The 13,889-nt window shown below is 41.0% G+C and overlaps 2 protein-coding genes across 2 annotated transcripts in view; both read right to left on the reverse strand.

The window, feature by feature from the left end:
• Nucleotides 1-4,363, reverse strand: part of LOC135202132 (tigger transposable element-derived protein 1-like) — a 40,832-nt gene extending 36,469 nt beyond the window's left edge. Inside the window, exon 1 of the mRNA XM_064231382.1 lies at nt 4,026-4,363. Coding sequence (XP_064087452.1) covers nt 4,026-4,363 — 338 coding nt within the window. The remainder of the gene's footprint in view (nt 1-4,025) is intronic.
• Nucleotides 4,364-5,785: 1,422 nt separating this feature from the next.
• On the reverse strand, nt 5,786-13,613 carry LOC135202487 (uncharacterized). The gene is made up of 2 exons (XM_064231901.1): nt 11,456-13,613; nt 5,786-6,997 (listed from the first exon to the last, which is right to left on the reverse strand). Exons 1-2 carry the CDS (start codon nt 11,640-11,642, stop codon nt 6,660-6,662), a joined length of 525 nt encoding a protein of 174 aa, XP_064087971.1. The 5' UTR covers nt 11,643-13,613; the 3' UTR covers nt 5,786-6,659.
• Between the last annotated feature and the right edge of the window lie 276 nt (nt 13,614-13,889).

Genomic DNA, 13,889 nt, shown 5'->3' on the forward strand with positions numbered 1-13,889 from the left:
TGAACAGAAACTCTCAAGTTGGCATATTTAAGCGAAACAGAATTCGCTAAATACAGAAGCTAATTTTGTGTTGTCGTAACACTACGCTTAATTAACCAAATGTTAAATCGGAAACTCCTGGAAAGGTGCCGGGAGTACCGATTAAATATACTGCGTCATCCACAATGACAGCAGCCTTCTATCGTCATCTTGCAGTATTCTGCCTGAGTTACCAGCTACTCTATTCTACGAAGGAATAGGTTTGTTACTATTATCGATCAGAAGGAAATTCTCAAGCAGGCATATTTAAGCGAAACATAATTCGCTAGATGCAGAAGCTGAGTTGGTGTTGTAGTAACAATACCTTTTAGCGTTGTCCTTACACCAGAAACTACTGGATGTTTGCAGGAAGGGCCGATTAAATACATTTAAAATAACAGGCCTTTTGGTTGCCATCTGTAGAGGTAACTACGATATGCGTATATGACTTGAACCTCTAATTCTCTACTACATTCTTTCCTCGACGAGGAAGAGAGAGAGAATGGAAATCGACTGTCTTCGTTCTCTTTGCCAAGAGAACGAATTAATATTATCCGAATGGAGATCCTCAAGTGAGAACCGAGGGTCGAAAAGGACAGTTCAAGCTTCTTATGATATTGGACATAAGACTTCATGGACGTAGTCTACAAGTCTATTTTCTGGATGAGCCTCTGACTAATGAATGAGAGCTCTTCCGAATTTTGTTAATGAGAGCTTATCCGCTTATGCGATAAAATGTTATTAAGATCTTTGTCAATGAGAACTAACCCATTTACATGACAGAAAGTAATCCAGGAATTCGAGCATATAGTCTTCTCGATTCCCGCAGAAATCGAGGAAGGGGCAGGATTCCTGATCAGAGACTGGGCTTACGGCAGGTAGGGTCTTAATGTTCCCCTTCGGCAGCGCAGTCCCGAAAGCAGACGAGGCGTTTTATGACACCGAAATCTGCTTACAGTTTTCCTGGAATTCATCAAGTCATGGATTCTATTGAACTCCCTTCGTAGAAAGCGAAGTAGACATCTTGACGAGATCAAACTCCTTCCTCTTCTTCGACGACGCCCTCTTGAAGAGCGTTCTTGCAGGAATCCTGCCGAACGTCTTGATGCGTAGGATGCCTATCGTTCTGAAGAACGTCTTGGCAAGTGCTCTGCCGAGCGTCATGACGTGTAGGATGCCGAGCGTCTTCAACAGCGTCCTCGCTAGCGTCCTGGCGAGCATCCAGATGTGTAAGACATCGAGCGTCTTCCAAAAAGCTTATCAATGTTTATGACGTTGAGTGTCTTCCAGAGCGTCCTGATGAGCGTCTCTTCGTGTAGGACGTCGAGCATCTGCAAAAGCTTCCTCATGTCTCAATGCGTAGGACGTTGAGCGTCTTCAAGAGACGACCTCGCGAGAGTCTTGCCGAGCGTATTGGTGCATAGAACACCAAGGGTTCTGAACGGCATCTCAGAGAGGATCTTGTCTAGCGCCCTGATGCATGAAAGGCCACCCGAGAGGCATCCTGGAGAGCCGTACGCTGCTCCTGAAGTGTGAGAGCACTTTAAGAAGATGTACGGCTATCGTCTTCAAGACGGGCCTTAAAGAACTTCGTTACCTTCTAACAAAGACGGTGGCCACCCGTGCGACATCTTGCGTCTTTGTAATGCAAATGAACATTTCCAGAAACGCGCTCAAAAAAGGAACGCCGAGCGTTCCGAAAGGCATCCTCGCGAGGTGCTTGCCGATCGTCCTGATTGCATTCTTTGAGCATCTTGAAAAGCGTCCTGAAGAGGAGAGCGACGAACATCAAGGGAAGCGTCATAGTGAATGACTTACGTTAACACGAGTAACCTGAGAGTGCTTCCTGGCGAGGGGAGAGCCGCTCATGAAACGCAAGCGTCCTAAGCAGAAGTACGGTGATCGTCATCAAGACGAGTCTTAAGGACGTTCGCCAATCTTGACAAAAATGACGGCTGCCTGTGCGACATCTTGCGTCTTTGTAACGCTCATCGACACTGCAGAAGGGCATTTAAAAGGACGCCTGTGTGTTCTTGGTTATTGAGGAATGTTTTGCCCTTCTCCTGTCGAAAACTAGGATAGTCTGTCCCGTGCCGAACCAGAGTCATCTCTGTCCGCTGACGGAGCGTCCCTCAGGGACGCGTAAGAGGCGTCTTGGCGAGCTATTTGACTATGCAAATCAGCTTGCCGGACGTCAAGCTTATCAGCTTGAACAATATCCCGTTTCGTAGTAAAGCGAACGTCACATAACGTATACGGAGAGCCATGAGGAGAGGAGGGAGGGGAGCGTCTTGGAGAGCAAGAAAACTAATCCTTGCTACAAGAGTAACGACGTTCCTTCCTCTCGATAGAGCGTTGAGTGTCTCGAAAGGCGTCCTCGTGAGGGTTCTGCCTTATGGACATTATCTCTTGACAAAGACGACGGCCGCCTGTGCGACATCTTGTGTCTTTGTCACGCTTATCGATATTAAGTCATGCCGAAGGAACGCCAGATCAGTACTCTGACGCTCCCTCCTGACGAGAGAGAGGACGTGAAGCATCCTCTTCTCTAAAGCTTCTTTTTTAGAGGGCGCGAGTCCTTCCGAGAGCTCCAACCCTGCGGGGAGGACGCCTCGGAGGACGAGAAGCAATCTTTCATGATTCGTGCACGATCTTTGGCAGCCTTGGAAGCGTCTTCAGGTCCTGCCGAAGGGACGCCAGATCGGTGGGGGGTTCCCGTAACCCTCCTTCGGTTTTCGACTTGCCCCCTCCCTGGTCCTGGGAGTCCGACAGAGGTCTAGACCTAGAGGCGTTATAGGACCGATCTGACGCCCCCTCCACAACACTAGGGGCAAAATCAACATCACTACACTCACAACACTGATTGGAGAGCAAGCACTTTATATTCCAAGATTACTTGATGTAATACACCATAATAGAAAGGGCATTACCTCTCACAGACACTTCCTCTAGGCCCGTAAGCCATACCATAGGGTTAGGCAAAATAAAGTCTACAGGAGGTTCATTATCCTAACTTCTGTTTACTGTGGAGGAAGACCTCCTGATTCTATCACGCTCTAATTGCGTACATACGAATCATACGTCTTCTTTCGGTCAGTCAGCATTACACTAATTACATTGATCTTTCAACAAAGAAAACATGTAAACGTCATGTATACTAAGCGAGTGTCTACCGAAGGTTTCGGTAGCCTCACCTTACCCCTTGCAGACAACAAAGTCTGAAACTAGGCTAACTAGATTCAGACATCATATGCAATGAAAAAATTTAAATTAATTTATGATAGCGTATGCCTAGCCACAAATCCAAGTCAATCATTCAAAAAATAATTAGGATACTTAAGCGGCTAATGAAGTTTCAAAATCCTAGGCGGAGGTAATGGAAACAGGTGTTTCCACTACCGCGACAGAGAAAAATCTGAATAGAAAATGGGAATGGTTCCTGATATCCGCCTCCCAGCGGCGGGAATGGGTACTAACCACCTGGCCGCCCACTGCGTGTGCCGGGAGTTTTGAAATTCTGTCGGACTTCGGAGAATACAGCTATATATATATATCTGACAGGTAAGTTTCATGAACAAATTGTATTTTTCATAGCTAACAAACCTGCAGTCTCAACGTTATGATAACTCTACTAGCGCCAGCTTAAAACCGGTAAAAAAACATCTAAAACTGTAGAGCAAGGAATTGGTGGCAATGTGGTTCAGCCAATGGGATGAGAAAGGTAGTGTCAGCTGGCCCTCTCTCACCCAAGAAGCTGTGATGCATCCAATTTCTTCCAAACCAGGAAAAAGATTGAGGGGAGGCAAGAGGTGGGCAGATTGCAGGTTGTCAGCTATGACTCCATGGCAGCAGCTTCCTGAGGAAGCTGCTGCCTGATCTGATCCAAAGATACCCCTGGGCTCAAATGAACCAGATCTGGGTTAACCTGCTTAGGCTCAAAAACCACATTAGGGGTAGAATAAAAACCATTATGTTGAGGATGCAACTGAGAGAGAAGTTTGAATTACCTGCTGGACCGCAGCGAACTGTCACCATGCGAGGCCAGGGAATTCACCTGACTTAGGACAAAATCTAAATGGTCTGAGCTTGGTAATGTTGTTGTCATCTTACAATCCTTCCTGAGCCCAAGCAAAGCATCTATGCCTGCATGGACATCTGAAGATGTTGCCACAAGTTCATTTGAGAGATTATTGTACTCACAAATGAGTGCGATAACCTCAGCATAAGTAGTGATGAATTCCTGATTCTCCAAATCTTCAGCCTGATGGCCACAAGAATCCCTTTCTGCTCCTTTAATTACTTGTTTGTAGTATTTGTTTGTTTGTATGGTGTTTTTACATTGCATGGAACCAGTGGTTATTCAGCACGGGACCAACGGCTTTACGTGACTTCCAAACCACGTCGATAGTGAACTTCTATCACCAGAAATACTCATCTCTAATTCTTCAGTGGAATGGCTGAGAACCGAACTCGTGGCCACCAAGGTGGTAGGACAAGACCATACCGATCACGCCACTGAGGCTCTTTCCTTCTAATTGATCAGAAAAGTTAGAAGTTTCTCTATTTAAAACTGAAGCGTAAGGCCTATCCAGTCGTAAATCCATTGATGTCGAAGGTAGGTTAACCTGAGAAACGTCACGATCAAAGGCACAAGAGACAGACTTTTTATTTTTATGTGACGGCCATGTATCGCTACATGCCCTACGAGGACCACACGATGGATGTGTATTGCTACACCGATCTTGAACAATGAAGAAGGTCTCTCCTAAATCCTGAATGAGAACGGTGATGAGAAGACTGGTGAGTGTAAGCTCGACCTATCTGGAGTAACAACACAGACGTGCCTACTAACACGGCTGTGTGGATTTGAGATAAGGTCAGGAACTCCCTTCGGAGAATGTGAGCAAGAATGATGGCAAGACGGACGTTGTGAAGACGTGAGATGACAGGGAATCTGGAACTATGACATGCTACTGAATGGATGTGGAAGCCTGAAAATGAGGTCAAGTCCCTCTTAAGGGAAGGAGAACAACATGACTTGGGAGGGCTGTTTTTGAAAGCATGTGTGTACATAGACATGTGGAAATCTCCATGAGGGAGAGAGGACTGCAGAACCCATAACAAAGGGGAAGATCTTTAGAGGACTTCTCCACACAGGTTTTCTCAATCGGAGCATTGTCATCTTTCCTATGAACTTGAACAGGATGATCAGGAGAAGGCAAAACCACTTTTGAAGGACGAGAGACGGATGGATATGACACATCAACATCAGAAACATGGCTGCGGCTGTGAGCCTGAGCAGGGGGCCCATGTATGTGGTTGGAAGATAAAAAACAGAAATGGTCCTGCAATTCTTCAAACATGGAGCAGTGACGAAATCTTTAATCCTCTAATGTCTGACAGGAGACCGAGCTGGTGAAGAAAACGAAGAAGACAAAGAGGACAACAAAGGTGAGGATGGAGACCTATGATGTTTCCTCTTCACAACAAGTCTGTATCTCTCTTGGAAAACAATGTTGACTTTATCTACTACAGGGCAGAGCAGAAGCAGCGTAAGTCAAACGAAAACAATGAGCGGCATAGTATATCAAGGTCACAGGTACATGAGCGGGGAGAGCTGCTGGGCTGGAAACCATCATGGCAGATGAAACAGGAACACAAGAAGATGTCACTACTGCAGATGTCAAACCAAGATGGTGAGTGGAAAAGCTCGTTGACAGATGAGACAAACTAGGAACAGCAGCACTCGAACAAGATGAGGGAGGAGCGGGAGGTCTGGGAGCTGTCATCTTTTGTGCATCAGCATCTGAAACAATAGAACAAGGTGGTGCTGCTACCTCCCTCAAGGGGCAGAGTGTGGGGGAAGTAAAAGAGATATCTCCGGACTCCTCTCCCAAAACTTCCAAGGGCGAGGCCATGATAGAATGAGAAAAGGTAAAATCATCCATAGAGGAAGAAGTAACTGGAGGAAGTTTGGACAAAGAAGAGTTGGAACAAGGAGGAGCCTGAGAAGCATCCATCGACTGAGGAAAATCCCCTTCCAAGATGCTGCCTCCAGTCTCTTCCTATGTTGCCTCATCTTGGCAAAGATCCTTCACTGGTCAAGGACCCAGAATGACACTCAGAACAAGGATTAGTTACATTACAAGCATTAGACCTGCATCTGCTGTGAGTAGAATGCAGATCAGTCTCAAGCAAAGCAAGAAAATGAGTGCAAGGGTAGTCGCCAACCCCAGGGCCTTTTCTACGAGACTGAGAATGGAAGGCTTTGGTGAGTTATGGGTTTGCATTATCAAAAGCAAAACATACACAAACACACAATATAGCACTACGTATATCACAAAACAGAATTCAAACCAAGAAGAAACACGAGCAAGGAGAGGAAAACACGGACTTATAGGAGGAATGGCAGTAGCACATCCAACCAGAAGGTGGTAAGGGAAGAAGCTGGATGCATCACAGCATCACGAGTGAATGAGGGCCAGCTGATGCTACCTTCCTCATCCCGCTGACTGAACCCCATTGCCACCAATTCCTTGCTCTACAATTTTAGATGATTTTTATAGGTTTTCCAGCTGGCGCTGGTAGGCCTAAGGGAAGAGCCCCACAAGGCCCCCCACAGAGAAGTGGAGTCCCAGCAGTTATTCATCTGGTTGACATGGTTCGTTGGTGTCAACAAACACCACTTCACAAGCCTTTCTTATGTTTTTCTGAACTCTGAGCATTAAGTCTATTACTAAAACAATAAAGTTGTCTCCTTTCAGAATTTCAAATATAGTACCTGGATTGTCAGCTGCATATTTTTCAATTTGGGTGTTCATACTCTCCCTACCAACAATGCTGTGGCTTTCCTGCCGCCATACATCCCAAAGATGTTCCACAGCTCGCCGTGCTGGATTTAAGGAGTGATTTGCCACATTAACTGAAGTTGAATGCAGTTTTTCCTGATGGTATCTGGAAGCCTGTGGTGCTGTCATTCCTGAAATAGAATATGACATAAAACTACTACTTGACTTCATAATCATGTGGTACAAAGGAACACCTTACAACAACTATGGTATGGTACATAAAACAGTTTTATTATAGAACAGTGCAATATCACTTAGGACATTATAACTCGCATAAGTGAATATATCTCTGGTAATACACTATTTTGAAACCCATATACTACTGTTGGAAATCAGTATTAAAGAAGTTACAGATTTTAATTAAAAATTCCCATTTTGCTCCCACCACTTTCATCTTTACACCTGCCACGAGAGAACCTCCTCCTGACAGTTCAGAAAAAAAACCTGATGGATGATGTTTCGGTCGTAAGCTACTTGTTCAAACAAAATAAACATCCCACTGTTTTATATTCAAAATGTCTTGGTTATGTGTTTCCAATGTCGGAAAATACAATGTAATTAAATCCCCTATTTTAGTCATTATGTATGTTAACCCTTAAACGCCGAATGGACGTATTAAATGTCGAGTCAAAATGTCTCCCGTATGCCGAATGGACGTACCATATGTCGACTCAAAAATTGTTTTTAAAAAATTCGCGGAAAAATACTTATAGGCCTACCAGCCTAAAACTTTTGAATCACGCGCCTTGGGGGATGCTGGGAGTTCACGGATCAAGGTGTTGTTTTGTTTACAATCGTTACGCAGGCGCGCAAGCGCGAATTTCTTTCTTGCCGCACTAAAAAGTATCTGACACATCTCGGAAATTATTTCGTCACTTTGACATAATTTTTGTACCATTTTAAATTAGCCGTTACATAAAGTATTATATATGAAAATGTGCGCATTTTTATGTAGAATACAACAATAAATACTCATGATTGTAGCTTTTATCAGTTTTGAGATATTTTTATATAAATAACGATAAGTGCCAAAATTTCAACCTTCGGTCAACTTTGACCCTACCGAAATGGTCAAAAAACGCAATTGTAAGCTAAAACTCTTATATTTTAGTAATATTCAATCATTTACCTTAATTTTGCAACTAATTGAAAGTCTCTAGCACAATATTTCGATTTATGGTGAATTTATGAAAAACTTTTTCCTTACGTCCGCGCGGTAACTCTTCCGAAAAAAATCATACATGCGATTGTGGTAATGTTTGCACCATTTTAAAATTAGCCGTTACATAAAGTTTTATATATGGAAATGTGCGCAATTTCATGCACAATACAACTAAAAACAAGCCATGGTTGTAGCTTTTATCAATTTTGAAATATTTTCATATAAAAAATTATGTGACAAATTTTCAACCTTCGGTCAACTTTGACTCTACCGAAATGGTCGAAAAACGCAAATGTAAGCTAAAACGCTTATATTCTAGTAATATTCAAGCATTTACCTTTATTTTGCAACAAATTGGAAGTCTCTAGCACAATATTTCGATTTATGGTGAATTTATGAAAAAAATAACATTTTCTTTACGTCTGCGCGGTAACTCTTCCGAAAAAATCATACGTGCGATTGTAGTAATGTTTGCACCATTTTAAATTAGCCGTTACATAAAGTTTTATTTATGAAAATGTGCGCAATTTTATGTAGAATACAACAAAAAATAATTGAAGGTTGTAGCTTTCCTCATTTTTGAAATATTTGCATATAAATCACGATAAATAGAAAAAAAACTACGTTCGGTCAAATTTGACTCTACCGAAATGGTCGAAAAACGCAATTGTAAGCTAAAACTCTTACAGTCTAGTAATATTCAGTCATTTATCTTCATCTTGAAACAAATTCAAAGTCTCTACCACAATATTTAGATTTATGGTGAATTTTAAAATAAAAAACGTTCCTTCTCTCTGCGCGCGGATTCTCCGCCACAAATCTCCGAAATGTGTACGTCCCATTCTCGGAATATTTGCTCCATTTCATATTAGGCATCTCATAGAGTTTTATATATGAAAATGTGCACAATTTTATGTAGAATAAAACGAAAAATATTTGAAGGTTGTAGCTTTTCTTATTTCCGAAATAATTGCATATAAAAAATATATATATAAAAAAATCGACATTCGGTCAAATTTAACTCATCAGATATGGTCGAAAACTGCATTTTTAAGCTAATACTCTTACAGTATAGTAATATTCAATCATTTGTCTTCATTTTGAAAGAAATTGGAAGTCTCTAGGACAATATTTAGATTTATGGTGAATTTTTGAAAAAAATATTTGTTTACGTCCGCACGTTGCGAATTCATGCATTATTTTGTGATAATATTTTCTCTGTGTTGCTTTTATCATTTTACAATGTGTTATATACCAAAATTATAGCAATTTAGTGTACATTACAACGAAAAAAAGTAACTTGTTACCTTTAACCGTTTTGCGCACAGCGCGATTTGAATACAATTATATATGAAATTTCGTTTTTGCGCTATCATATATCCTATTATTTATATATGATAATGATAATTTTTTTCATTTTTGATGGTTGCTTACTAAACTTCAGCCAATGAAAAAAAAAAAGGAGCCAAAAATGAACTCTTAATCTTGAAAACTAAGCGCGCTGTGATTTAAAAAAAAATATTTATTCCACTTCCGCGCTCACTCTGAAACACCTCCGGCACACGGGAGACATTTTTTTTTTTTTACCGCTTCGGCGTTTAAGGGTTAATAATGAAATGTGTTTGATATATTTAGTCTGATCATGAGAAATGGAAGCCAAGTCCAAACATATGCTGGAGTACAGACCTACGACTCACCCCTTTGTTAACCTGTTGAGCATCACCAATGGTCTATTTGGTGCTGCCTTTAACGCAATATTACATTTATGACTTTAAATACACGTATCAGCCAGTCGTCCCAGTAATAATACATTTACTCTTATAGAAAGTGTAGGAACATCATTTGGCAACACTCTCAGCACATGTAATTGTAAGTACAAAGTAATAGGCAACCTGGTAACATTCACTGGTTGGGCACTTGTCACCAGAAGACACATTTTCTCAGCACGGTTTGAGCGTTTGTCGTAAGCCAACTTTTTGCTATCTTCACAATGAGCTCTCTAAGCTGAGGCATATTTCTTCAGGTGCAATTGAAGAATCACGTAAAAGAAAACGACTTGGATACTGGTAATCCATTGGATGAGGAAAGCTCTAGTTATGAATCCTCCAGTGATGAAGATACTGAGAGAGCAAACTTATTTTCTAATAGAGTGATGATAACATTTATTGCACTATTCTATAATTTTACTCATAAAACTACTGTAGAAACTGCATTTACCCCACTTCATGGCTAATAATATATAATCTATTTATTTTTCCTCAAATGGAATGAATATGTCCGATTATTGCTACCACATAATTCCGCTACTGTGAAATTAGGCAATACTGCCGACACAAAATCGTAATTCTGCCTTTAAAATAAATAATACCGCCACTCTTACTAAGACACTTGACAATCTTGGGGTACTGTATTAACCACACTCATCGAGTCAGTAGTAACCGTACTACTTTAATAGGCGTTATAAATTATTTTTAATGTGGAAGGCAATTGTTTTTGCCTACCCTAACCTAACCAAAACAAACTTACCGGACTACAGTATATAAAAAATCACATTAAATAAAAATGAACCTCTCGCCCACTAAGGAATTTAATATTTTGGGTTAGTATGTATAATGTGGGGACAGACATAAAACTTTCTTTATTGGTAGGGTAGGGTAGGGTAGGGTAGGGTAGGGTAGGGTAGGGAGGGTAGGGTAGGGTAGGTAAGGTAAAGTAAGTTAAGGTTAAGTTAGGTTAAGTGAAGTTAGGCAAGCCTATCCCAACAAACTATGGAGGCTCCCGAGTGTGTTTCTTTCATGCCCTGAGTGGTCATAGTATGTAGAATGTTGGGTCATTCATCAACAGAACTGACAAGTTTTTAGCTACCTATTTCATATCGTATAGAACGGCATACACAAAAATATATATATCTATAAATAACTACTTATTTTCTTGCATTTTGAACGCTGTCCCCATGTTATACAAAGGCTCTATATTTTGTGTGAAAGTTGAATGCGAACAACACATAAGGTAATTAATTTTTTATATGAATACCAGCATATATAGGCCTACACCCAAAATATAGCAACTTTAGGGTAAAATAGATCTAATCTAATTTCAAACAAATTACATATTAAACAAAACTATTAGGGCTAATTAGTTTGGAAGTCCGTGGAACCATGCTATCAAATTATGTCCGTTTATCTATTAGCAAAGCCAAGCAGACCAGTGGATGGTATTATGAGCTTTTGGTAGTGATATTAGTATGATGTTTCGGTGGCGGTAGGTATTACGATAGAGGAGTTTAGCAGTGGGGATGGAGTTTGGGCATCCCCAAATGTACTGGGGATAGTCTGTCTCCAAAGTAGAGGACAATATAGCAGTAAATCATACAGCTAAGAGCTAAGTACTATGTGTAACCTTCAAAACATGTTAGGTATCAACTCACCTGCACGAAAGTACTTGAAAAATTGTTCTCTGGTGTCCGGGAGCATGTGCAGTTCTTTCAGTAATGCTGCGTCCGACTGGTTGTGATTGTGTTTCCCAGTGATTGTTACGATGCAAGGATGAGTCTCAGTTCTGGGGTCTTTGCGCACTGTATTAACAGTGCTCAACTTGATCTTCAAGTCCATCATAACGGGACATCTGAAAATCACGATCAAGTGAGTGATTTTTCATCAGAGAATACTACTAAGTATGAAAGCCTATACTAAATGTTAAACTGCATCCAGAACAAAAATATTTTGTTGCACAAACAGTAATATATTAGAAGCGAGTGAATATCCGGGGACCGCGGATTTTTAAAGGAAAAAAATATCCACGGACCGCGGATTTTCAAAGGAAAAAAATACCTGCAGACCGCCAATTTTCAAAGGAAAAAAATATCTGCGACCACCGATTTTCAAGGAAAAAAGTTTGTTAATATATGGTGTCAATAAGAACGTGGCGGAACGGCGCTTCGCGCCTTATCCACATATTTAAATATTCTTGGCAAGCTCGTTTGTTCTGGCAAGAGGTAATGTTTCACTGCGGACGCTAGCCTCAGGGTTAAGATCAACAAGGTACTTAGATAGGAGCTATAACTGCATAAAGCAGATAACAAACTACCCATATATGTATTACACTCTGTCCATTAAGCACACATAAATCATGCACACTCCTACCTAGCTACATCTTGTGCTCAATATTTCTTCTCTGATTTTCCAGTACCTCCAATACTACAACATACTATACTCGGCTTTTTCCATCTGTCCACCCACCTGTGGTGTTTGCACATGGTAACACTGCGTCCTGGCCATCAAACAGTTATGCTATGTGTAAGTTTCAGGTAAATAAAAGGATATCTGGGTGTACGTTTGCAACTGAAAAGTGTTTTAATAATTTACTGCATGCAAATTACACCATTAATATTCAAAATAGGATATTGTTATAATTGTTGAACGTAATCTGCCTTTTCGGGGTGGCGAATGGAACAGCCAGACTCAGTGGCAGGAAAATTGCTTCTCTTGCTGTTCACTACGGCAAGATGTTAACTTTATTGGACCACACCTACTCTGCTACTAAGCCACGTGTTACTTTATTACACGTAAGTATATCAGTATATATGTACTTTTAATTTTTATAAAGTGCATTTTAGCCAGATACAATATGCTGTAACTTGGTTTGGCATCTGTTTAATGCAATTTATGGAAATGTTATTTTTGCATTGAATGTATTTAGAAAGGAGAAAGCTCTGGTTATACAACTTCTTTTTACTTCAAGCTGTTACCTTATTCGCTAGTCACTGGCATCAATATCAATGCTGTTATTATGGTGGATTCACTTAAGCCAGAACCCCAAGAGTGGTGCATCTTGATTAACAAATTGTAATTGAGCGAGAGGGGGAGGTGGGTGGAGTGTGTTGTTCCGTCTCCCTCTCTCCTGGACCGTAATACAACTTATTCACACAAATCACCTGATTTATAAAACATCTGTTCACTTCATTTTCATGAGGAAGTATTCGTTTTTCATCATTCTTTCTCGAGACTGTTTTACAGCCAAGAATATTGGGGTGGTAATCATACAATGCTGACAGTATCTTTATGACGAGCCGAGTTATAAGGAAAAACAATTAAGGATTTTTTTTACATAAAAGTGTCTGCTGCCACTGCATGATTCTATAGTAATTCATTTCTCGTAGTTGACTGAAACAAATTTGTAGCTACTCCTCTTATTTAACATTACAATTAAGTTAAAAAGACGTATCAGTGCTAGGCTACATGTTATTCATAAAATGACAATTTGTCGAAAATAACATTTTACAATAGGAAGGTAACTAGCGGCAGCTGGGACGGTCGTAAGCTTTGAACAAGGGAGTTCGGTAGTTAACTGCTTGTCCGACAGTGCGCGCGCAGCGCGACTGGGAGGTGAAGAATCACTTTTGCTTTAGGCCCAGGAAAAAACGCAGAGTGAGGGGTGGCATGAGGTGGGACTATATGTAAAAGGACCTCAGGTTTGTATAGTTAGGAAAAATGCAATTTTCGACAAATTGTTATTTGTTCCGGTATGATATACAAACCATCGGTCCTTTTACAATAGGAAGACTCACTTCTTGGTGGGAGGAATCCGAGTCTTTTGAGAACAGACTGGTGTTCGCCCAACCTTGGATTGCCTCCCTGGTCGTAAGAGCGAGGGAGGGTATCCTAGCCTCTGTCCAATTGATTGGAATGTGCACCGCAGGATCAATGGTCAGACCTCTGGACCCAAGTAATAAGAGAGAGGCAAGCGTATCTCTTAAAACTAGCAAGCAAGAATTTGTTCCTGTTGCAAGAGGCAACATAAAGTTATGGGTTTGTCTCTTGTTGGCTTCCACTTCCCCCCACTTGTTGGGGGAAGTGGTGGAT

Source organism: Macrobrachium nipponense, chromosome 30 (assembly GCF_015104395.2).
Source record: "Macrobrachium nipponense isolate FS-2020 chromosome 30, ASM1510439v2, whole genome shotgun sequence".
NCBI lineage: Eukaryota > Metazoa > Arthropoda > Malacostraca > Decapoda > Palaemonidae > Macrobrachium > Macrobrachium nipponense.